Source organism: Artemia franciscana, chromosome 2 (assembly GCF_032884065.1).
Source record: "Artemia franciscana chromosome 2, ASM3288406v1, whole genome shotgun sequence".
NCBI lineage: Eukaryota > Metazoa > Arthropoda > Branchiopoda > Anostraca > Artemiidae > Artemia > Artemia franciscana.
In genome coordinates, this window is record NC_088864.1 from 56,579,662 (window position 1) to 56,603,068 (window position 23,407).

General features: G+C 37.6%; 2 protein-coding genes across 2 annotated transcripts in view; both read left to right on the forward strand.

Annotated features, from left to right (window-relative positions):
- The window catches only part of LOC136043807 (uncharacterized), a 39,069-nt gene extending 16,950 nt beyond the window's left edge, over positions 1 to 22,119 (forward strand). Inside the window, exon 2 of the mRNA XM_065728727.1 lies at positions 15,219 to 22,119. Within this exon, the coding sequence (XP_065584799.1) occupies positions 15,287 to 17,101 (1,815 nt within the window). The 5' untranslated portion in view covers positions 15,219 to 15,286 and the 3' untranslated portion in view covers positions 17,102 to 22,119. The remainder of the gene's footprint in view (positions 1 to 15,218) is intronic.
- Positions 362 to 10,717, forward strand: LOC136043806 (brefeldin A-inhibited guanine nucleotide-exchange protein 1-like). Its single transcript, XM_065728726.1, has 2 exons — positions 362 to 3,312; positions 8,305 to 10,717. Exons 1-2 carry the CDS (start codon positions 423 to 425, stop codon positions 10,695 to 10,697), a joined length of 5,283 nt encoding a protein of 1,760 aa, XP_065584798.1. The 5' UTR covers positions 362 to 422; the 3' UTR covers positions 10,698 to 10,717.
- Positions 22,120 to 23,407: the final 1,288 nt, after the last annotated feature.

Here is a 23,407-nt window from a genome sequence, read left to right on the forward strand (position 1 = left end):
AGAAAATAAGTCAGCCAATAAAAATTCACCATAACCTGGAGAAACTGTCTTTTGTTATGGGGGGGGGGGATTATTGTACATTTATGTTATGAGGATTTTTTTGAGATGATTTAGGTTACAGGGGGCGTTTTATTGTCGATATAACTTATGGGAGATTCAACTCAAGATGACGTCATGGGAGTTAAATAAGTGAGGGATTAGAACTGAAGGACCCCATATCCGTTTATCCCTGTATCCGTTTAGTCTTTTATTATTTTAATTTTTTGTAGAGATAGCAAAAAAATTAGTGTGGAGGGACATTTCCGCCGTTCCTGATTTCATTTTATGGACATTTGCCATCAATTTTAATTTCGTAGTTGATTAAACCTGGGATGTTTAACGTTTTATAATATACAAGCAAAATAGATGCATATTCAAGAGAAATGTTTATTGTCAGAGGCCTTGAAAAAATTCTAGAAGAAAGAGAAATTGAAAAATCATACAATTCACAATTGAAATGTGAATCATGTGAATCATCATTAGAGAGTATCAGAGCAGAAATCCAAGCTGGAAAAATCCATCAAGGTGAAAATGCTACTTCAGCAGCCTTACCTCTTCCTCGAAATGAAGCTGGGAATGTTATGAGTGTGGAAAAATATGTGACTCCATTTGAATTTGGATGTCAGTCGAAAACACCAAGAATCATGGTTTCAGCCATGGACTGCCTCCAAAAGCTCATTGCCCATGGTCACCTGACTGGAAATGAAATAGACCAAAGAAACAAGTCCCGAAGACTTATTGATCGTTTGGTTGAAACCATCTGCAATTGTTTTACTGGTACTCAAACAGATGAAGGAGTACAGCTGCAAATTATTAAGGCTCTATTGACTATAATGACATCCCAGCATGTTGAAGTCTACGGAAAAACTGTGCTAATATCCGTGAAAACCTGCTATGATATCTATTTGGCAAGTAAGAATATTGTCAACCAGAAAACAGCAAAAGCTACCCTCACACAGATGCTGAGTGTCATCTTTCAAAGGATGGAGAATCAAGCGATTGAAGAAGCAGCACGTCATTATAATGCACCAGTTATAAACAAAGGGGGCCAAAAAACAATTAACAAACAGTCCTCTTCAACTAATCTAAGCGATCAAAGTGAAACAAAACAAGTGGAAGAAGAAAATCCAAATTCCAGTGAAAATAAAGTCGAACTAAAAGAAGAAACCGAAGAAATTGCAAAAGTAACGCTATTAAATGGTGAACAAGAGGCATTTCCTGATTCTGTGACAAATGTTGAAGCAGAACAAATTGTGACTGAAACAGTGACCATGGCAGAGGCTTTAGTTAATGAATTAGTTGAGACTGCAATACAAAAGAGCCTTACTGCGAATGTCAAATCTGATAAAGTGTCAAACGTTGGAAGAATTCCCTCTGAAGAAAACTTCAGCAAACAGACAGAAGACGATTGTAGTGGTTTATACTTTGGTCATATATTGCAGAGGGATGCATATTTAGTTTTCCGCTCCCTCTGTAAATTGTCAATGAAGCAAGTGACTGAAGGATATGTAGACCCAAGGAACTGGATGCGCTCCGAGATTTTAGCAATGGAACTGCTATTAGGTGTTATTCAGCAAGCTGGTAATGTATTCAAATCCCATCCCGTTTTTGTAACTGCTATCCGCCAGTATTTATGCGTGGCATTAAGCAAAAACGGAACCTCTCATGTACCAGAGGTTTTTCAACTATCATTGGAAATTTTTCGGTCACTGTTAGCTAACTTTAAGATGCATCTAAAAGCCCAAATCGAGGTATTTTTTCGTGAGATATTTCTTAGCATATTGGAGACAACCAGTAGTAGCTTTGAACACAAATGGCTGGTGATCAACGCCTTAACTCGAATCTGTGCTGATGCTCAGTGTGTTGTTGACATCTATGTTAACTATGACTGTGATTTTGCTGCTGCTAATATTTACGAAAGACTTGTGAATGCACTGTCAAATATTGTTCAGGATCAACATTCAGTCAACATTGGTGCTACTCCTAATCAAAAAAAAGCATTACGAATTAAAGCTTTGGAGTGCCTAGTTTCAATCCTCAAACGTATGGTAGAGTGGAGCAGAGAATTGTACGTCAATAGCCATGCTCTTTCAAATCTCGGTGCTGAAAGTAAGAACAAGGATGTTTCCGAGGATTCGGACTCTGGGAAAAATACAATGGTATCATATGGAAGTGTGAATTCTTTGTCTAGTTCAGCTAGTTCTCCAAATGCAGCCCTTCAGGGAAAAGAGGACAATCCTGAGCAGTTTGAGGTTCTAAAGCACCACAAAGATATTTGGGAGCAGGGTATTGATATATTTAACAGAAAACCGAAAAAAGGTATAACGTACTTACAAGAAAATGGTCTACTTGGCAACCGGGCTGAAGATATAGCATCTTTTCTTCTCAATGACGAACGGCCAGATAAGGCAGTAGTTGGAAATTTTCTTGGAGATCCTGATAAGTCAAACGTTCAGATAATGCACGCCTATGTGGATCTGATGGATTTTAATGGGAAAGATATTGTAGCTGCCCTAAGATGCTTTTTGGAAGGCTTCCGTCTGCCAGGAGAAGCTCAGAAGATCGATAGACTTATGGAAAAATTCGCATCCAGATACTTTCAATGCAATCAGTCTGGCATTTTCGCAAGTGCTGATACCGCTTATGTCCTGGCTTATTCAATAATTATGCTTACTACAGATCTTCACAGTCCACAGGTAAAAACAAAGATGACGAAGGCTCAATATATTAAAATGAATAAAGGAAGTAATGATTCAAAAGATCTACCAGAGGAGTTCTTGTCTGCCATCTATGATCAAATCGCTGGAAATGAGATAAAGATGAGGGCGTCAGCAAATAGTAAAGTAACCAAATCAGGCATGAGAACAGGAACGACTAGTCAGAAGCAGAAGAGACTTCTTTGGAATGTTGAAATGGAGGTATTGTCTTCTACAGCTCGACAGTTAATGGAGTCAGTTAGTCACGTTCAGGCTCCATTTACTACTGCTAAACATCTTGAACACGTTCGACCAATGTTCAAGCTGGCATGGACCCCATTCTTAGCTGCGTTCATGGTTGGGTTGCAAGATTGCGATGACCCAGAAGTAGCGACCCTTTGTCTGGATGGCATTAGGTGCTCAGTACGAATTGCTTGCATATTTCACATGGAGTTGGAACGTGAAGCATATGTCCAAGCCTTGGCAAGATTTACATTATTGACTGCCAATTCACCAATATCCAAGCTAAAGGCAAAAAACATCGACACCATTAAAATGCTAATTACTGTGGCCCATAGGCCTACGGCATCATCATCGAAAACATACGAAGAAGATTGGAAAACTGAACTAAAGAGCATTTTGAGCGATATTACTAGTGCATCTTATAATCGTTTTTCAACCAAGATTTTTGAACTTGTATCGCGATTTGGGAAAGAAGATCTTGAGGAAGTAGTAAATATAATTTGCAGTGTTGGGGCTAAAAGTGGCGAAGATGTCAATATATTTTCTAATCTGCTTAAATCTCTACGGATACAAACCAGCAAAGTTAAAGATTTTGACTTGGAAGCCTATCTAGGATCATTAAACAAGAAATGTCACGCTATAAAAATTGGAGAGGAGCCAAAACCATTGTTAAACATGAATGATTCAGAATTTTTTGGCACTCTTTTGAAAGAAGGTCTTGTTTCTGCTTCGAACGGCAAGGAGGTAATTGAAATGATGATCAAATCTAAACAAGATTCTTCTATAGCTAGGTCTTGCAAGTTATTGACATGTGCTGGAAAGAATTTTGCTGAGCAAAATAAACATATCATTACCGACCTGGAAATTCTCCATGAAAATCCTAACCTTCTTTCCAGCACAAAAAATCATATATTGCGCCTTATGGATCTGGCTTTAGATGTTTGGATGATTTCTTTTGATCTGGACGAAGAAGAGATTATTAGTCCTGATAAAGGAGTTTCGAAAGAGTCAACCTGCAATATCATTGCTATTACTTCTCATGACCAAGTTAAATCTTCTTCAAGTGATAAGCTATCAGCTCTTGAAGCAGAAACTACCGAAAAGGAAATAATAACAATAGGTTGTAGTGAAAACCCTGTTCAGAAGGAAGTGACAAGGGAGAAAAGAACCAGTCAGAGCCAGATTCCTTCTGAAGACCCATTCAAAGATCATCAAGGCCTGACGAAAACCTTTGTTGACGCTCCAATTCAGATTTCAAATGATTTTGAGGTTCTGCAAGAGCCAAAAGAGCCAAACCCTGTTTCAGACAAATCTTATGTGAAAAAACTTATTTACGGTGGCACAGTTTTGTTAGCAGTTGGCACAATAGGCTTGATGTGGTTTATTCGCAAAAAATAAATAAGCAGTAATTAAGGCTGTTGGCTTAGTCGTACCTGCATCTGTGTGCTGAGGTGTTCCTGCTGCTGTTCCCTTAAGTGTATCTTCAATTGTTGGCTTTATTGCACACGCAGCTGCTATGCTATGTTAATTGTAATAATATTGTTGTTTAATTTTATTATAGATATTTTTCTTTATAAAAATAAAATTATTTACATTCCTTTATGTATATTAACTAGAATAGTGTTGATAAGTAGCCTTCAAGGTTGTAGAAAAGTGAAGAAGCTGCAACATCGTGAAGGAAGGAGAAAATAATAGTTGAAGGAGAAAATAATAGAAGGAGAAAATAATAATACCCAAACTACATTTTCTGTTTTTGGATGTGGGTAATAAGACTTAAACGGGGCTAGCTGAATAGGCGAGAAGTTGTTGCTGTGATTTAGCATTAAGCAGCTTAATGAGGCAAAAAAAAAATGGAATAAGGAGAAAAAAAGACTGAAAAAATATACAAGATTTAAAAAACTCGTTTTCTCTTCTCTTATACCTTTTTTTTGTACAGCACATATTTTACATATTATGGACCTCAAAAATCGCATATCGAAGTCAAAAGCTTGAAAAAAATATATTGAAACTATTTGCAAACTATTTTGAAAAATTTTTGCAAATCTTGTCAAATAAATTCATTATATAGACTACCAATGAAGTATTTAGAGCACTACTCAGACTGTGTTGTAGAAAAAAAGCTTTTTACATTTAGGTACTCTAAAGAAATGAATGGTGTGAGAAAGCAAAGGAGGGCTGGCCCCCACCCCCTCCGGTGTTGAGATGGGGCAACCCCCTTCATATACGTAATAATTTCTACTCGTTTTAACTTACAATGTTGCTCCTTATTTTCAGTTGAAAAACTCATTTTTTTTACTTAATTTCTAATTGTTTTTAATATAATGCCAGGAAATTAACCCCATCTCTACGAAGAAACCCACCTACGAAGAAATTTCCTCTAGAAATTCCTATTCCGGTGAATATTTGCCCCGACAATTAGTCTTAACAACTCCGCTCGTAAAATTGAGACGGAAAAGAGAAAGCAATACATATAAAAAAAAATGTATAAAAATTCAGGCTAATTCCCGTAGTATTTAATTTCTGACAAGTTTACTCCCTGGAAACATCCTCCCCATAGAAAGTTCCCCCGTTGAAAATTCCCCAGCAGAAAATTCCCCCCCCCCTCAACCCAAAAATGCATGCACGTATCCCAATAACAAATACTATGCGTAAACAATGGACAAATTCTATAGCTTCAAAACCTCTCCCCTGGGGCTGTGGGGAGGGGGTCCTGTATTCCTAAAGGCATAGTTATTGGGCCTTTCAACTATGATGAACAACTTGGCTATCTGAAAATTTTGATCGGACGATTTTGGAGAAAAAGTAGCGGGAGAGGTGGCCTAGTTGCACACTTAAAAAGTTCACTTAAAATGAGCCTTAGAACTCTAATTTCCGTTCGAATGATCCCTCTTCTGATATTCCAGGACCACTGGGTAGATACGATGACCCCTGCCGAAAAAATAAAAAAAATAAACACGCATCCATGATCTTTCTTCGGGCAAATAATTGAAAATTTCACATTTTTTCAGATAGGAACTTGAAACCTATACAGTAGGGTTCTCTGATACGCTGAATCTGATGGTGTGATTTTCATTAGATCACTTGACTTTTTGGTGGTGTTCTCATTTTTTTTTGAAAATCAGGAAAAATATTTCAGGCTCGTAACCTTTGATAAAGAAGACGCAACTTAATGAAAACTACATATTTAAAATCAGAATAAAAAGCTGATTATTTTAGTATATCTGTTGATATCAAAATCCATTAAAAAGATGTCTTTTAATGTTTCGGTTACTTTTGAGCCAGGTTGCTCCTTGCTTACAGCTCGTTACCACGAACTGTCCAAACCATAATTTTCTCACATTTTTCTTTCGGTTGTAATTACTTATATGAGGGAGTTGCCCCCTCCTTGTTACCTCGCTTTTTACGCTAAAGTGTTTGTAAATTTGTAAAAAGATAATTATTCTAATGAAACGGTCCATGTGTGTGAGGAGTCATTCTTAAATAATTTGAACAAAAAGTCAAATATTAGCGTAAAGAGTTACTTACGGAGAAGAGAGCAAGCCCCTCATTTAGATAATAATTCCTGCTCGTTTTATGTTTTAATCTTGTTCCTTCCTTTCAGTTGGTAAAAACTTGTTTGTTTGTTTAATAGCAATCACAAGCTGAAGGCATACGATATCTTTGGTTTATTATCTCATAAAAATCATAGTTAAGAAGCTACTTAAGATAATATTAAATGCTAAGATTGAACGAAAAATAACACCAACAAATTATTGTTTGTATCACCCTTTATTCAACAAAAGACTAACTTAAGTGTTAAGATCGAGGTACTGATGAGGGGAAGAAACTCCCTCATATACGTAATATGAGGAGGTTCGCCCCGTCGTCAATACCTCGCTCTTTACTCTAAAGGTCAAATTTTGCTCCAATTCTTTAAGAATGCCCCCTGAATCCAAAAAGTCGTTTAATTAGAATAAATAGCTCTTTTGAAATAACTTTGAAAATTTTAAATAGCTCTTTTTGAAATGAAATGATTACTGTGCTTGTTTTTCTCCGGCCTTGGCCATCGCCATGTAAAATAAACAATCTTATAGTACTCTGACAAAGCCACTTGTTGGTGAAGTCTTGATGCCTGGGGAGTTTTGGATCTGTTGACTGTTTTCGCTTGGTGCTGGCTTGAACAGTAATTATTAAACTTCATTTTTTTTTCGCCAGAAGAGAGCATCATTACCATATTACCGTGGTAACTCATTCAATAAGGTAGTTCTATTGTCATCCTAGTTTTAATTTAGTTCAACTTCAACACTTCCTGAAATTTTCATTTTAATACTCTTAGCCATACAAATAGTTGTAATAGAAGCAGTAGTTGCAGTACTATTAAAAATAGCAGTGGAAGTAGACTTAGTAGTAGCGTTCACATATTGTGCCTTGGTCAATTGACTTTTACAGTAAAGCATTCCCTGAAAGTTCCAACTTAATACCACAAACCATTCTTGAAATATCTATCTTTTCGACAGTATGCATGAACATGGGATGTTCTGATGTAGTTCAAATTTAGTAAAAAATATTACTAACTTAAGAGTTAACTTACTTAACAAACTTTTATATTCTTATATTTTTATTAGATGTACGGGGGGGTTTTACCCTCGTTAATACCTCGCTCTTTACACTAAATCGTAAGTTTCGTCCCAATTCTTTAAGAATGACCCCTGAATCAAAAAGGCCGTAGAATAAATAGTTGAAATTACTAAAAATACCTTAGCATAAAGAGCGAGGTATTTATCTCCTCCTAAATACCTCGCTCTTTATGCTAAAGTATTTTTAGAACCCCTCATATGCGTAATAATCTCTGTTCGTTTTAAATTTAAATGCTATTCCTTACTTTCAATTGAAAAAACGTTTTCATGCTTATTTTTTTCATTGTTTTTTTTTTATAGTAATGCCAGAAAATCCTGCGCCCTTTTCATTGAATTTTTCTTCCCCCATGACATATTCCTCCAAGGAAAGATCCTTCCACATAGCCCCCTCCCATCAACCCCACCCCCAAACCTAAAAATCCCCCTGAAAACGTCTGTACAGTTCCCAATAACCATTACTATATGTAAACGCTGGTCAAAATTTGTAACTTGCAGACCCTCCCCCAGGGATTGTGGGGGAGTAAGTCATGTCGTCTGGCAAAAAATACGAAATTCCACATTTTTTTTAGATAGGAGCTTGAAATTTTCGCTATAGGGTTCTCTGATACGCCGAATGCGATGGTGTGATTTTCGTTAAGATTCTATGACTTTTAGAGGATGTTTCCCCCTATTTTCCAAAATAAGGCAAATTAAGGCAAAATAAGGCAAACCAGACGGTAATTATCTTGGAAAATCGTGGATGGATATTTTGAAATGTATATCTCAGCTAGAATTGGCCCAGCTAATAGGAACTGGAGTTAGACCGCAATATATTACAGCTTACAACAATATCAACAATCAGTTGACAAACTTTGGGTCCCCTAATTCTCCTTCCAGTTTCCGTTTATCAGATTTGGCGTGGATGGGTATGAATTCTCTTGAACCTGGCTTTAAACGGTCGATAAATGAAACAAGTTCACAGAGCATTGTTGTAGATGTTGATAGAATATTTACCTGCTCAACTAGATTAGGTGGAGATGCAATCGTAGAATTTGTTAAAGCATTGTTTCAAGTGTCAATAGATGAGTTGAACCATCCAACACATCCTCGTATATTTAGTCTTCAAAAACTAGTTGAAATTTCTTACTACAACATGGGAAGAATTAGGCTACAATGGTCTCGAATCTGGGAAATCTTGGGTGATCATTTCGACAAAGTAGGCTGTTCCCCGAACGAGGACATTGCAGTGTTTTCATTGGACTCATTGCGTCAGCTTGCCATGAAATTCATTGAAAAAGGAGAATTGTCCAATTTTAGATTTCAAAAAGATTTTTTGCGACCCTTTGAGCATATAATGAAAAAGAACAAGTCTCCAGCTATACGCCACATGGTAGTCCTCTGTATTGCTCAAATGGTCAATTCCCAAGCCAAGAATATAAAATCGGGATGGAAAAACATCTTCTCTGTGTTTCATATTGCCGCATCCGATCAAGGCAAAGCAATTGTGGAACTAGCATTCCAAACTACTGGCAAAATAATAGGTCAGCTGTATGAGCAACAGTTTGCTGTGATGATTGATAGCTTTCAGGATGCCATTAAGTGCCTCTCAGAATTTGCTTGTAATTCTAGTTTCCTAGACACCAGTATGGAAGCCATTCAACTTATTCGTCAGTGTTGTAAGCATGTTGATGAAATGCCCCAGTTATTCAGAGAGCACAACATAGAGGATATGACTGTCAACAAAGAACATAGAGTATGGGTTAGGGGCTGGTTCCCAATCTTATTCGAACTAAACTGTATTATAACCCGCTGTAAGCTTGATGTAAGAAGTCATGGTCTTATCATACTTTTCAAAGTTGTCAAGACTTATGGCAGAAATTTCAAATCTCACTGGTGGCAGGACTTGTTTCAAATTTTATTTAGAATACTTGACAATATAAAGTTACCAGAACAACAAACAGAGAAAAATGAGTGGATGACAACATGGTTGATGGTTGATGTTGTGACGCAATATTTTGACATCCTAGGAGGTTTACTTCTTGATGACATTTATTCACAGCTGAAATGGTGTGTTCAACAAGATAATGAAGAACTTGCACGATCGGGTTCGAATTGTCTAGAGCGTTTAATTATATCCAATGGTCGCAAATTTACTGATGAAATCTGGTCAAAGACGTGTCGATGCCTTATGGACATTTTCAACTCCACTTTGCCAAGACAGCTGATTACATGGCAGCCTGGTGACTATCTAGATCTGGAAGAAATGACGGAGCGACGAGACTCTGGTCACATAAGTCTCAGAAGGTTTCCCAGTACTCATAGCATCAATTCGTTATCATCTAATTCCAGTAGATTGAGTAGGCCAATTACATCAGATCAGAGGATATTTTCTGCTTTGCAGATCCAATGTGTTGTAGAACTGGAACTGATAACTACAATTGAAAATATTGTATTCTTCCCTGCAACTGCTAAAAAGGAAGATGCTGAAGCTCTCGCACTGTCACAGGGTGATTCAATATCCCTGAAATCAAGCAGTTTACATTATTGTAGCTTCAATCAAGATCAAGGAATTTATTCTCATATTTCATCAAGTCACATATTTCAACTATTAGATATCTTAAAGGAATCCCACTACTTTGCAAGAGACTTTAACTTGAATGAGGAACAGAGGAATCTTCTGTGGAAAGCAGGCTTCAAAGGGAACGTCTGTCCAAATATACTAAAACAAGAAACCCTTAGCATAGATTGTATTTTTCGGATCCTATTCCAACTATACAGAGATCAAAGTAGACAAGATACATGGCCAGAAATTGAAATAAGACTAACAAAAATTGGAAAAGATGCTCTGTCACATTTTTTAATGCTCGAGAGTGATACCCAGAAAGAGTTGTGGGTTAGTTTAATGTTCAGGTTTCTAACACGAGTTCATAATTTGAATGACGAAAGGTTTTGCACTCATATTTCACATCGGTATCCTCTCTTGTGCAACATCATGTCCAGTGATCTGAAACCCGAGCTTCAATCAGTGGTGCGACGAATCTTTCTTCGTATTGGACCAGTGTTCGGTATTAACTATAGCAGTAACAGTGAAAGTTATCTTCCTAATTCATCTAGTCCCAATTGATGATCGAATTAGGTGCCAGATCCGTGCTGTAATTGAGCAGTTGTTTTTGGAAAAAAAATTATACTATTATTTGAGTGGAAACTCACTAGTGATTCAATGCTTTCCTCTCTCAAGCACTGCTTGGTGCTCAATCAAATTACACCATGCATTTATAATAACTATATCCAGAGCTGAGTTTACATGACTTTATTTAGGGTCCTTGGAACCTTATAAACATTGGTGTGGTTAAGAGGGGCTCTACTCCAAAGTGGGTCTAATCAAGGTCATCTCTACCAAAAATATTTGGGGCAATTATGACAGTTTGGTCGATCAGTCGGTCAGCTTATCGATTGTTTTTTCGTCCATAAATTACATAATTTCGACCATTAATTACATAATCAAATAATTTCCTCCATAAATTACAGAATTTCATTCATAAATTACATAATTTATGTATTGTCTGCTCCTTTAAGGAAATATAGAAAAACTGCAGTGCTTTGTACTGTCCCTTTGCCTTTCTATTTTCAAGTAGACTAGGACATTAGACGGAATCTAATGGCCTTCAACACCAAAATTTGTGTTAAAAATTGAATAAGCATTGAGATTCAAATGATTGTTCAATTCTCCAGTTTTCTGGTTCTGGTTCAGTAACAGTCTATACTCAAAGAAACGAAGGTTCAATACTGTAAGAGACTACCGTGGTTTATTATTTAGGCTCAGCTTGGAGTTACAAATGATATGACAATTTATAAATACTTTAATGATTATTATTAATTAAACAAAAAACGAGTTGTTTCGACTGAAGGCGGGGAGCAACTTTGAAACTTGAGAGAAGCAAAAACTGTTCCACGTATAGGGAGGGGGAAGCCCTTCCTCATCCCTTGCTCTTTATGCTAGTCTTAATGTTCTGTAAAAATACTTCTCATTTAAATTCAATGGCTCTTGTCTTTCAGAAGTTGTTCTTAAGGACTTGTAGAAGAAGTCAAAGTTTAGTATAAAGAGCAAGAGATGAGGAAGCAGAAGCTCCTACTCCTTATATGCAGAGTGATTCTGTTTGGTTTGAGTTTTAATGTTGCTCCTTACTTTCCGTTGAAAAAACTCGTTTGTGTTATTTAATGTCTGACAGTTTTTCAAAGCATGCCAAGAAATCCCCATCCTCCCCTTGTGTAAATTCCTCCTAGAAGCCTCCCCCAAGGAAAATTATCCCTGTGGAAGATTCCTCCCCCGCCTGCATGGAATTTTCCCCTAAAAATTCCCATATATTTCTCCATAGAAAACACTATATGTAAACAATGGGTAAATTGTATAATGTACAGCCCTTTCCCCAGGGACCGTGGGCGGGGGGGGGGGGTCATGCCATCCTCAGAGGCATAGTCATTGGATCTTTCAAGTACAATTAAATAAAAAAACTAGTTTTTTTAATGAAAGTAAGGAGCAACATTAAAACTTAAAACGAACAGAAATTGCTCCGTATATGAAAGGGGCTTTTCCTCCTCAACGCCTCGCTCTTTACGCTAAAGTTTGACTCTTTCTCTTAACTCTATTTTTAAAACAGTTAGCAACTTTAGCGTAAAGAGCGGGGCGTTGAGGAGGAGAAGCCCCTTTCATATACGGAGAAATTTCTGTTCCTTTTAAGTTTTAATGTTGCTCCTTACTTTCATTTAAAAAAACTCGTTTTTTTTACTTAATTTCTGGACGTTTATGAATTAATGCATGTTTTATCTTGGCTCTCCGCACATAAATAATTAAACGAAATTTGTATATTAATTAATTGCAATTAATCGGAAGATTTTGAGAAAAAAGGAGCGAGAGAGGAGGCCTAGTTGCCCTCCAAGTTTTTGATTACTTAAAAAAGCAACTAGAATTTTTAATTTTTTATAAACGCTTTCATTGGTAAAAAATATTCGTAACTTACGTAACGAACTTCTATACTCTTATGTTTTTATTGCGTATATGAGGGGGTTCAACCCTCGTCGATACCGCGCTCTTTACACTAAAGCTTAGATTTTGTCCCAATTCGTTAAGAATGACCTCTAAATCACAAAGGCCATGGAATATATAGTTGAAATTACTAAAAATACTTTAGCGTAAAGAGTGAGGCACAACGAGGAGGTAAACCCCTCATATGCATAATAATTTTTGCTTGTTTTAAGCTTTAATGCTGCTACTTACTTTCAGTAGAAAAAACTTTTCATATTTATTTTTTCATTGTTTTTTTTAAATAATGCTAGAAAATCCTGCACCCCCTTCATTGAAATTCTCTTCCCCCATGAGAAGTTTCTCCATGGAAATATACTCCCACGCAACCCCCCCCCCTTCAACTCTCCCCTCTAAACCAAAAAAAAATCCCCTGAAAACGTCTGTACACTTCCCAGTAACCATTACTATATGTAAACACAGGTCAAAGTTTGTAACTTGCAGCCCCTCCCACGGGGACTGCGGGGGAGTAAGTCATCCCTAAAGACATAGTTATTGGGTTTTTCGACCATGGTGAATAAAATTGCTATCTCAGAATTTTGATCCGCAGACTTTTGGGAAATAATGAGCGTGGGAGGGGGCCTAGGTGCCCTCCAATTTTTGGTCACTTAAAAAGGGCACTAGAACTTTTAATTTCCGTTAGAATGAGCCCTCTCGCGACATTCTAGGACCAATCAGTCGATACAATCACCCCTGAAAAAAATAAAATAAAAAATAAATAAACACGCATCCGTGATCTGTCTTCTGGCAAAAAAGTGCGAAATTCCACATTTTTGTAGACAGGAGCTTGAAGCTTCTACATCACGGTTCTCTGATACGCTGCATCTGATGGTGTGTTTTTCGTTAAGATTGTATGATTTTTAGGGGGTGTTTCCCCCTGTTTTCTAAAATGAGGAAAAATTTTTCAGGCTCGTAACTTTTGATGGGTATAACTGATCTTGATGAAACTTGTATATTTAAAATCAGCATCAAAATGCGATTCTTTTGATGTAACTATTGGTATCAAAATTCCATTTTTTGAGTTTTGGTTACTATTGAGCCGGGTCGCTCCTTACTACAGTTTGTTACCACAAACTGTTTGATGTTGAACCAAATGGCTATCTCAAAGTTTCCATTGGGTTGCTCATCCTGATAAGGTGAAGAAAAAGATAACAAGAGAATTGGTTAACACCATACTTGCAAGAAAACCAAAAATGTACAGTTTTCTGGAATGGAAAGATTTGAAAATTGTTTATAAAAGATATGCAAGTCTCTATTTTTGCTGCAGCATTGAACACTCAGAAAATAAGCTGATTACATTAGATATTATACATTGCTATGTTGAGCTGTTGGACAAATACTTTGGAAGTGTAAGTGAATTCAAAATTATATTCAACTTTAAGAAAGCCTATTTCATGCTCAATAAATTACTTCTGGGGAGATAAAATCCAAGAAACCAGCAAGAAAAACGTACTGAAAGCTATCCAAGCACAGGATCTCCTGCAAGAGGTTAGTGATATTAAGGATACTGCTGAATTATGGTCATCTAAATTTAAGCTTGCCCTAAATTATAAACACTAAAAGAAGATATGACATTATAGGGAACTCCAATAATCTTTGTTATAGATGATGTTAGTCTATACATATTATTCCATTATTTTGATAGATAAAGAGAAGATTAAGACTTTTAACTTTATAATACTGTCACTAAAATAAGGTGATCTTAGTGCAACTTGTGGTTCCCAGGATGAATATGGATGGGTTTTCTTGAAACTTAAGACTACCAAAACGTGTATTACACCATCTTAAATGCTGCTCAGAATTATTGGCAACACTGTTTTTTTCTAGATTTGCAATAACAGAAATGTTAATGGAACATAAATATTTGTCAAAAATATGTTTTTGACACAATTAAAATCGTAATTTCATATTGTAATTAAAATTCATTGTATATTATTATATTGTTCTTGTTTGTGAATCCAGACACCAGGTATAATTCTTGTGGTCTTTAGGAATGCTCTGAAGGGAATCTATAGTCTAAGATGATTCTATGAATCTAAGATGATTCTATACCATAAATATTGGGCATTATTAACAGAGTTCCTCAGTTCCAATCCCTCACTTATTTAACTCCTATGACGTCATCTTAATTCGAATCTTTCATATGTTATACTGATAATAAACCCCTTACAATTTAAATCATTTTATGAAAACCCCCATAAAATAATTTTTAATACACCCCCCCCCCCCCTTGTAACGCTTTCCAGAAGTATTTTCACACTTCAAACATAAATACAAGAGGACACCAAGAAAAAATATTCAGACATATTGCAGTAATTCAATCAAGGGCCAATTTTTGGAGTGTCCAAGCAGTGGCTGACTGGATATAACTCCCAGAAATAGTTGCAAACTCTAAAAACCTTGAATAGTTTCAAAAATGGCTAGGATTGATTTTGAAGAGAACATTTTTATACACATGACTCATAGACCAGGGTAAGGAAGACCCTTGCAGTAATGCCTGCTTACAAATTGTTTAGTGTGCGCGTTGCTTATTTACCCCCAGCTTATTGTTGTTGTTTTTTATAGGTGCTTGGGTTTTGAATAAATAGACTTCACACCATCCGACGCGAACATTACATGGTGTCAGAAGTGGGATGGATGCAGAAACGCCTAGGATCAACTGGAGCTCAGATAATCTAGAATCCAAATGGACGAAGTTTGAAAACCATGCTAAGTTAATGTTCATTGGACCACTTGCTGGAAAGACAGCAAAACAGCGATGTGCATATCTTCTCATCTGGGCAGACGAACAAGGGAGAGAAATCTTCAGCACATTTGACCTAACTGATGCTGAAAAGAAAGACATTGATACAAACTTTACAAAATTCAGAGAATATGCAGCCGCAAAGAAAAATCAAGTCTTCTCACGATACATCTTCCAAAAGCATGACCAAAAGCAGGAGAGCATAGACAAATACATTACCGATCTGAAAATCCTAGTGAAACCAGGCAGTTACGCGGACAAAGACAAAATGCTAAGAGACAGGATAGTGGGCGGAGTGGCCAATTCCAAAATACATGAGAAACTCCTCTTGGTAGGAGACACCCTATTCCTGAACCAAACAGTAACCATTTGTAGAGCATTCGAAACAACCCAAGCACAGCTGAAAGCCTTCAAAGTCAGAGAAATCAAGCAGGAAATCGATTCCATTGCCAAAAGTCGGCCACACCCCAAGTCCAAGAAACCAGAATGCTACTTCTGCAGTGGAACGTACTCACAGAACCATATTTGTCCAGCAAAAGGGAAGACTTGCTCAAAATGCAGGAGGCCAAACCACTTTGCAAAGGTTTGCAGAATTGCAGAAAAGAAAGCTGTATATACTGTGGAGGATGGTGAAGCAATATCTGAAACAGCAGACAACATAGACGAAGTGTTCCTGTACACAATACAGAACAACACTAGCGAAGATGAAGCACTTGCCAAATTATCCATTGAGGGGCAAATGTGTGTAAAATTCAAAATCAACAAAGGAGCACAGGTGAATGTGCTACCACTCCAGTATTACAATAAATTGCCAATAAAACCCGGCCTGATAAAAGGCTGCCACAAACTGACAAGCTACTGTGGATCAGGTATCCCCTATGCAGGAATCAGTCACCTGACCTGCCAATACAAAGATGGAAAGACACACTCACATACATTCTACATTGTCAGGTCCAACACAATTCCAGTCATGGGTCTAAAAAGTTGCAAAGATCTGGAGCTGATCAAGCTGATATTAAACATCCAAAAAGAAGACAGGACAACTAGTGCTTGTTCCAAACAGGCAAATGAGTACAAGGACACTTTCAAAGAAATTGGAAACCTGGAAAACAAATGTGATATCCACCTAAAAGAAAATGCTATCCCTACTGTTTACCCTGTGAGAAAAGTACCTTTAGCAATGAAACAGAAACTTAAGGATGAGCTGGGCAGACTAGAAGCCCTAAACATAATTGGAAAAGTCAGTAAGCCAAGTGACTGGGTAAATGCCATGGTCATGGTCGAAAAGAAACATGGAAGCGTCTGCCTATGTATAGACCCTGTGGATCTAAACAAAGCAATCCGACAACCTCATTACCAAATCCCCACGTTCAAAGACGCAACAGAGGACTTACATGGCATATCAACCATAAGCAAGCTTGACGTCCGATTGGGCTACTGGATACTGCCACTAACCAAATGGTCATTTGGTCATTGGTCATTTACACAATGTTTAGCACTGTCTTCAGAAGATACAGACGGAAAAGATACCCATTCGGTCTTGTTTCAGCACAAGATGAATTCCAGCATCAAATGGAAGAGATATTCAAAGGGTTGGAAGGCATCCACATCATCATCAATGACATCCTTGAATACGGAAAAAGTGAAGAAGAGCACAACAACAGGCTCTATGCAGTCCTTAAACGCACCAGGGAGAAATGAGTGAAGTAAAATACTTCGGTCACATCATCAGCAAAGAAGGGATCAAACCAGACCCCAAAAAACTCAACGCCATAAAAAAAATGCCAAGTCCAACAACCAAAGAAGAACTCCAAACCCTTCTGTGCATGATCAACTTCCTATCCTGATACATCCCCAGTCTCTCATCTAGAAACAAGACCCTACAAAATCTCATATAAGAAGTAGAGTTTGAGTGGAGATCACATCACAAAGAATGCTTCAGCACCATCAAGTGGTCAATCACTGACAATCTAACCTTCTTCAGGGTTCGGACAGGTCGGTTCGTTTCAAATTATAGGCTCTGTCCTGTTTTTATAGGATTTCCCGGGCCCAAATATAGGCCAAATATAGGATTCGGAAGTCCTCGGTATCAGATTTGTGGTAGATGATGTGGGATGCCTGGTCACATAAATTACCAAGTTTCATCCCGATCCCTCCAATCTAAGCGTTTTCATGATTTTAGGTCCCCCAAAATTCCCCCCAAATGTCACCAGATCCGGTCGGGATTTAAAATAAGAGCTTTGAGACCCGATATCCTTCTAAATATCAAATTTCTTTGAGATCTGATCACCTGTTCGTAAGTTAAAAATACCTCATTTTTTTTTCAGAATCAACCCCCTCTCCCAACAGCCCCAAAGAGAGCGGATCCATTCTGGTTATGTCAATCATGTATCTAGGACTTGTGCTTATTTTCCCCACTAAGTTTCAGCCCAATCCCTCCACTCTAAGTGTTTTCCAGGATTTTAGGTTCCCCCCTCCAAACTCCCCCAATGTCATCAGATCCAGTCGGGATTTAAAATAACAGCTCTGAGACACGATATCCTTCCAAACATCAAATTTCATTAAGATCTGATCAGCCGTTCATAAGTTAAAAATACTTCATTTTTCTATTTTTTCTGAATTAACAGGCCCCAAACTCCCCCCCCCACCAGATGGTCAAATCGGGAAAACGACTTTTTCTAATTTAATCTGGTCCAGTTCCTGATACGCCTGCCCAATTTCATCGTCCTAGCTTACCTGGAAGTGCCTTAAGTAGCAAAACCAGGACCAACAGACAGACAGGCCGACAGAATACCAAGTATAATACCAAGTTAATACCAAGTTAATACCAAGTACCATAAAAACACTATGCTACAATGAGATTAACCAAACAGACGGACCAAAGGATGATGAGGCGATAAACGGTAAAAAGCTGATTCCGACAATCTTCCATGCAGGAGGGCCAACTCTGCACTTATATCAGGGACATCAAACTTACGAATTATTTTACCATTGCTATACCAAGGGGGGAGATAAAGTAAAAATTTACAATATCTGAAATAAAAAGCCCGAATCTGATTAACATCATCTTTCTTTAGAAGGGGATAAAGACCAGAAAGATAAAGGACAGATTGATCACAGAATGTAGCATATAGCCTACCCAGTGCACATCTATTATACTTCCCTCAATTAGCAACTATCTTAGAATAGCCCATTGAATAACTGGGCCATATTCACATCAGCCAGCCAGCGTTCAGCCAGGAAACACATAAGTCACAAGAACTCCAGTCTCATTAAGCAGAGACTGCTAGCCTATATACTGATCTTTGCTCATTTTGGACAGGCCCAACATGACAAAAAACAAAACATAGGCTACTAAGTCAACACAACAGCATAGCCCAGGCAGAAGCAGCTTACTAAGCCCAACACAAAGCATTAGTTAAGTTCAAAAAGCTCAACAGTTGTAATTAATTATCAATCTACACCAAAAGACAGAAAATTGCAAAACATGAGCAATGTTCTTAGTGCTCTTCAGCCGAAAATATAGGAATAATAGGATTTTAGCCAAAATATCACAGCAGCCGCACAGTTGACTTGAAAGCTGACGGCTCAAAGCAAGGACTGGGGGCAGAGATCTCAACCAATGGAAACATTTGTGGCTATGCATCTAGAGCTCTCAGCAAGACTGAACAAAACTACTCACAACTCAAAAAAGAAATGTATGCAATTGTATATGGATTGAAACATTTCCATCATTACATCTATGGGCAGAAGGTAACAGTCACCACCAACCATAGACCACTGGAAACCATCCTGTCAAAACCTCTACACCAAGCGCCAACATAGCTGCAGAGAATGATGATCCAAACTCTGCCATATGACCTGGAAGTCATCTACAGCCCAGGTTCCAACATACCTGTAGCTGACCCACTCTTGCAACTACACCTCCCAGACACCAACTTCCAGATACAGAGAGACATCAAAGCTTATGTTCACTCAGTAATGAAAACACTGCCTGTGAGCAACAGCAAACTCAGCAAAAATCCATCAATTGACCAAACATGATCAGCACCCTTCAGTCTGTCATACAGCATGGTTGGCCATCAACTCAAAAAACATGTCCTGCTGATGCATCAGCATTCTGGAACATAAAAAGCAACCTGGCAGAAGTTAATGAAATAGTTTTCAAAGGCCAGAGAATCATCATACCCCAGGTCCTCAGACAAGACACTCTGATCCAGCTACATGCAGCACACCTCAGCATTGAAAAAACAAAACAACATGCGAAGATGCTGGTATACTGGCCAGGCATGAACGCCAACATCAAATCCTTCATTGGACAATGCAAAATATGTGCCCGTCATACCCTGAACAACCAGAGAAAAACCATTCATCAACACAGAAATGCCATCACTACCATGGCAACATGTAGCAGTAGACTTATTCAAATGGGAAAAAGCCCAATTCCTTATCATGGTTGACTAAAACAGCTGTTATTTCGAATTCAATCAACTTCAGAACCAAACATCAGCAACAATCATTGGCAAACTCAAGACTCACTTTGCATGCTTCAGGATACCACAGCAGATGACATCTGACAACAGTGCTCAACTCTTCTTGCACAAATTTGCTCAAACTTGGGGAATTGAACTCAAGACTTCAAGCCCAATATATCCCAAGGCAAACGGACTTGTTGAGAAATCTGTGCAAAAATGTAAAAGAATCCTGTCAAAATCAAAGGATAGTGGTAGCAACCCATACATAGCTCTACTACAGTACCATAACAGCCTGGTAGACAATTTTGCCTCACCCACACAGCTACTACAGAGTTGACAGCTTAGATCTTCCCTACCATCTACATACCAACACCTAAAACCAAAGGTTGTCACCAAGTAGGACTTCCTCTACAGTTGAAACGTCATGCAGAGATGCAGAAATCCCATCATGACAAATCTGCAAAACCCCTTCCTGAACTTGAGGTTGGAGACACTGCTTTTGTCCAATGAAAACCAAACAACACATGGACCAAGGGAAAGATAACTGCATACCATAGCAACCTGCAGCCCTACATCATCAAAATACCTGATGGCTCAAAACTAAGAAGGAACAGGATTCACATATCCAGACAACCAGCCCCGCACCACCACCCATACACTACTGGCATGTCCGGCCACAGTGCCAATGATCGCCAAACACTCCACACTGAAAGTGAGCAGATAACAGAAAACGTCACCAGCAAAAGTGAGAAAACCCCAGCTCTACCACCCCATTCAACAGTCACCAGATCCTCCCTGGTGGGGCTTATGTCAGCAAAGCCTACCTCAGTAGGGCCTACCACAGTAGACACATCACCTGTCAGGGGCACCATATACTCATGAGACAGCAACCACCAACCTTACACCACAACACACCAGAAGCAGATGTGTCATAAAGCCCCAAAACATGACTTGACATGTGACCTTGCAAGCACTATCTTTAAAAAGAAGAAAAAAGATGCAGTAATGCTTGCTTACAAATTGCTTAGTGTGCGCATTGCTTATTTACCCCCAGCTTATTGTTGTTTTTTTTATAGGTGCTTTGGTTTTGAATAAATAGACTTCACACCATCTGATGTGAGCATTACAGCCCTTACCCTCAGTTTAGATTGCAAAACCCTTATAGCCATTGACTTAGAGGAACACAACTTTGATGAACTGACTGACAGCCATCTAGAGAGTTGTCCCTAATGGCACTGAGGATCTTGTAAGATAATCCTGTAAAGGCCTAGATTAAGGGCTATTGAGAAGCAAACATGTTAAAAAAAAAACAATCTTTGCTTCATAATATGTAGAATAATTGTAGTTAACACTACAATTAATTGTAGTTTAAGGTAATATGCTGATGTCTGCACAGTTTACCCTGCAATGTAAACTGTTAGAATGCTTCAAACACAACAGTATCTCTGTATCAGTCAAGAGTCTAGATGACCATACCTGCACATAGAGCTCAAAAATCACTATTTATCTTCTTATATTTCAACTACTAGAATCAAAGATTTACTGCAAGATATCTGAGCAGATTCAAGATAAATAAGAAATAACCTATTAAGTAGCTCTGTCCATCTCACAGAGTGAGTCAAAAGGAAGAGGGCTGAATAGTCTTGACTGAAAATCCCATGTCTGCTGAAAAAGAAGAAGAAGAACACATTTTGGATACAGCTCTGCTTATTATCCACTTTCATTGTTTTCTGACTTTTTCTAACAAATATATTAGCTTTTCAGTAAATATTGAGCAGTTCATATAAATTATCTACAAATAAAGCAAACATACCACTCGATCCCATTTTTAAGCTCTTCCTAAATATAATAATTGGTTTACAAACAAAATCAATTTTAAGCCCTTTACAGACCCTCAAAGATGATACCTTCTTCTTTTATATTAGACATGGCCTATACAGCCTACCTCTGTTAGCATCAATCTTGTTAAAACTGTTTTACCTGTATATTGAATCAATGGTGGCAAAATCAAGAATAAATAAATGCAGAGGAAATATATAAAATGGACTCTATATTTTGATAATGGTAGAAAGGCTAGGTTAAAATTGAATTTGTGAGTAAAATAACTATTACACATCAGGAAAGAGCATAAAACAACATCAAGTGGCATCTTCACATTTTTTGTAGGTCATTTAGGTAAACTGCTTAATATTTACCAGCTTTTCAGTAGTATTCTGCCAGTGTGTCTCTCTTGTTACAACCTACATAGGACCTACCTGTAAATGGAATCAACTGTCACAAGATAAAAACCAGAAAAACAAGAGTGGCATGGGACAGAATGCCTAGGAAATATGTATAATTTGGGCTAGGGATACTTATAACAATAAATAATTCCATTTTGTTACACTTATGTGGGCTATTATTATCTTGGTAGAGCTTATTATATAGAGAAGGGAGGAGGTAGGGAAATTGTAACACAATTCCAGGACAAACTTTATAGGATGTAGAGCCTACATCTATACCTAATAATTTCTTTTTCCTAACCTAAACACTTTCCAGGATAGCAAAATGTTTGTAAACTTAGAGCTTAGTATCTCTGCTTCTCAATAGGGTAAAATTCTAGTAAATTGACTTCTTGCTATCTCAGAAAGGGTTTAGGTTAGGAAAATGAAACCTTCAGGGATGGGTCTACAGGCTAAAGTATGTCCCTGGAAGGTATTTTAAAGTACCCACCTCCACTCCTTCTCCCTCTAGAGGGCCCTGAAATTTGCCTACTTGACAGGTCTATTACCTATTGAAATTTTGACAAAACAACATTTTACCTTAATTTTCAGTTACTAGTTCCTTTTTCTCTGCCTTTAGTTCTGAAAATACAATTCCTGTTATTTGAGTAGAATTTTGAGCCATATCAATGGGTTTTTTTTTTTGAAAATTTAAGAAATGTATTTGCATATCTTTAAAACCTTATAAAACGGGATTGAGGAAAGTTATGAAGCTGAAAACAATTTTGTTGTACTTCATTCAAGCAGAAGATCTATTTTGCAAAGTTTCACTTTTATAACACACACATTTTTAAAGGTCATCCAAGGTCAGGGCCCTCTAGAGGGAGAAGGGGTGGAGGTAGGTACTTCAAAATACATTCCCGGGACATACTTTAGCCTGTAGACCCATCCGTGAAAAATTCATTTTCCTAACCTAAACTCTTTCCAAGATACCAAGAAGTCAATTAACTAATTTTACCCTCAATAGCCCCTAAACTAGAACTTTGAGGGGGTTTCTGCCAAACAAACAAAAACTGTAAGCTAGCAATTTCTCTAACAATAGTGTTTCTGTCATTCAACTAAAAACTGTTAGCTAACACTGTTGGAGAATATCATTAACAAAGTGAATGCTTGTAGCAGAAAATTACTGGAACATAGGGGCCTATATTTTTGTCAGCTAACAATTCTGCTTCTGATAAGCAAACAAAACCTGTTAGCTAACATTGTTATCAAACAGTTGGATGATGGAAAAACCCTATTAATGTATTTAAAAAATAATTAGATAACATTACAGAA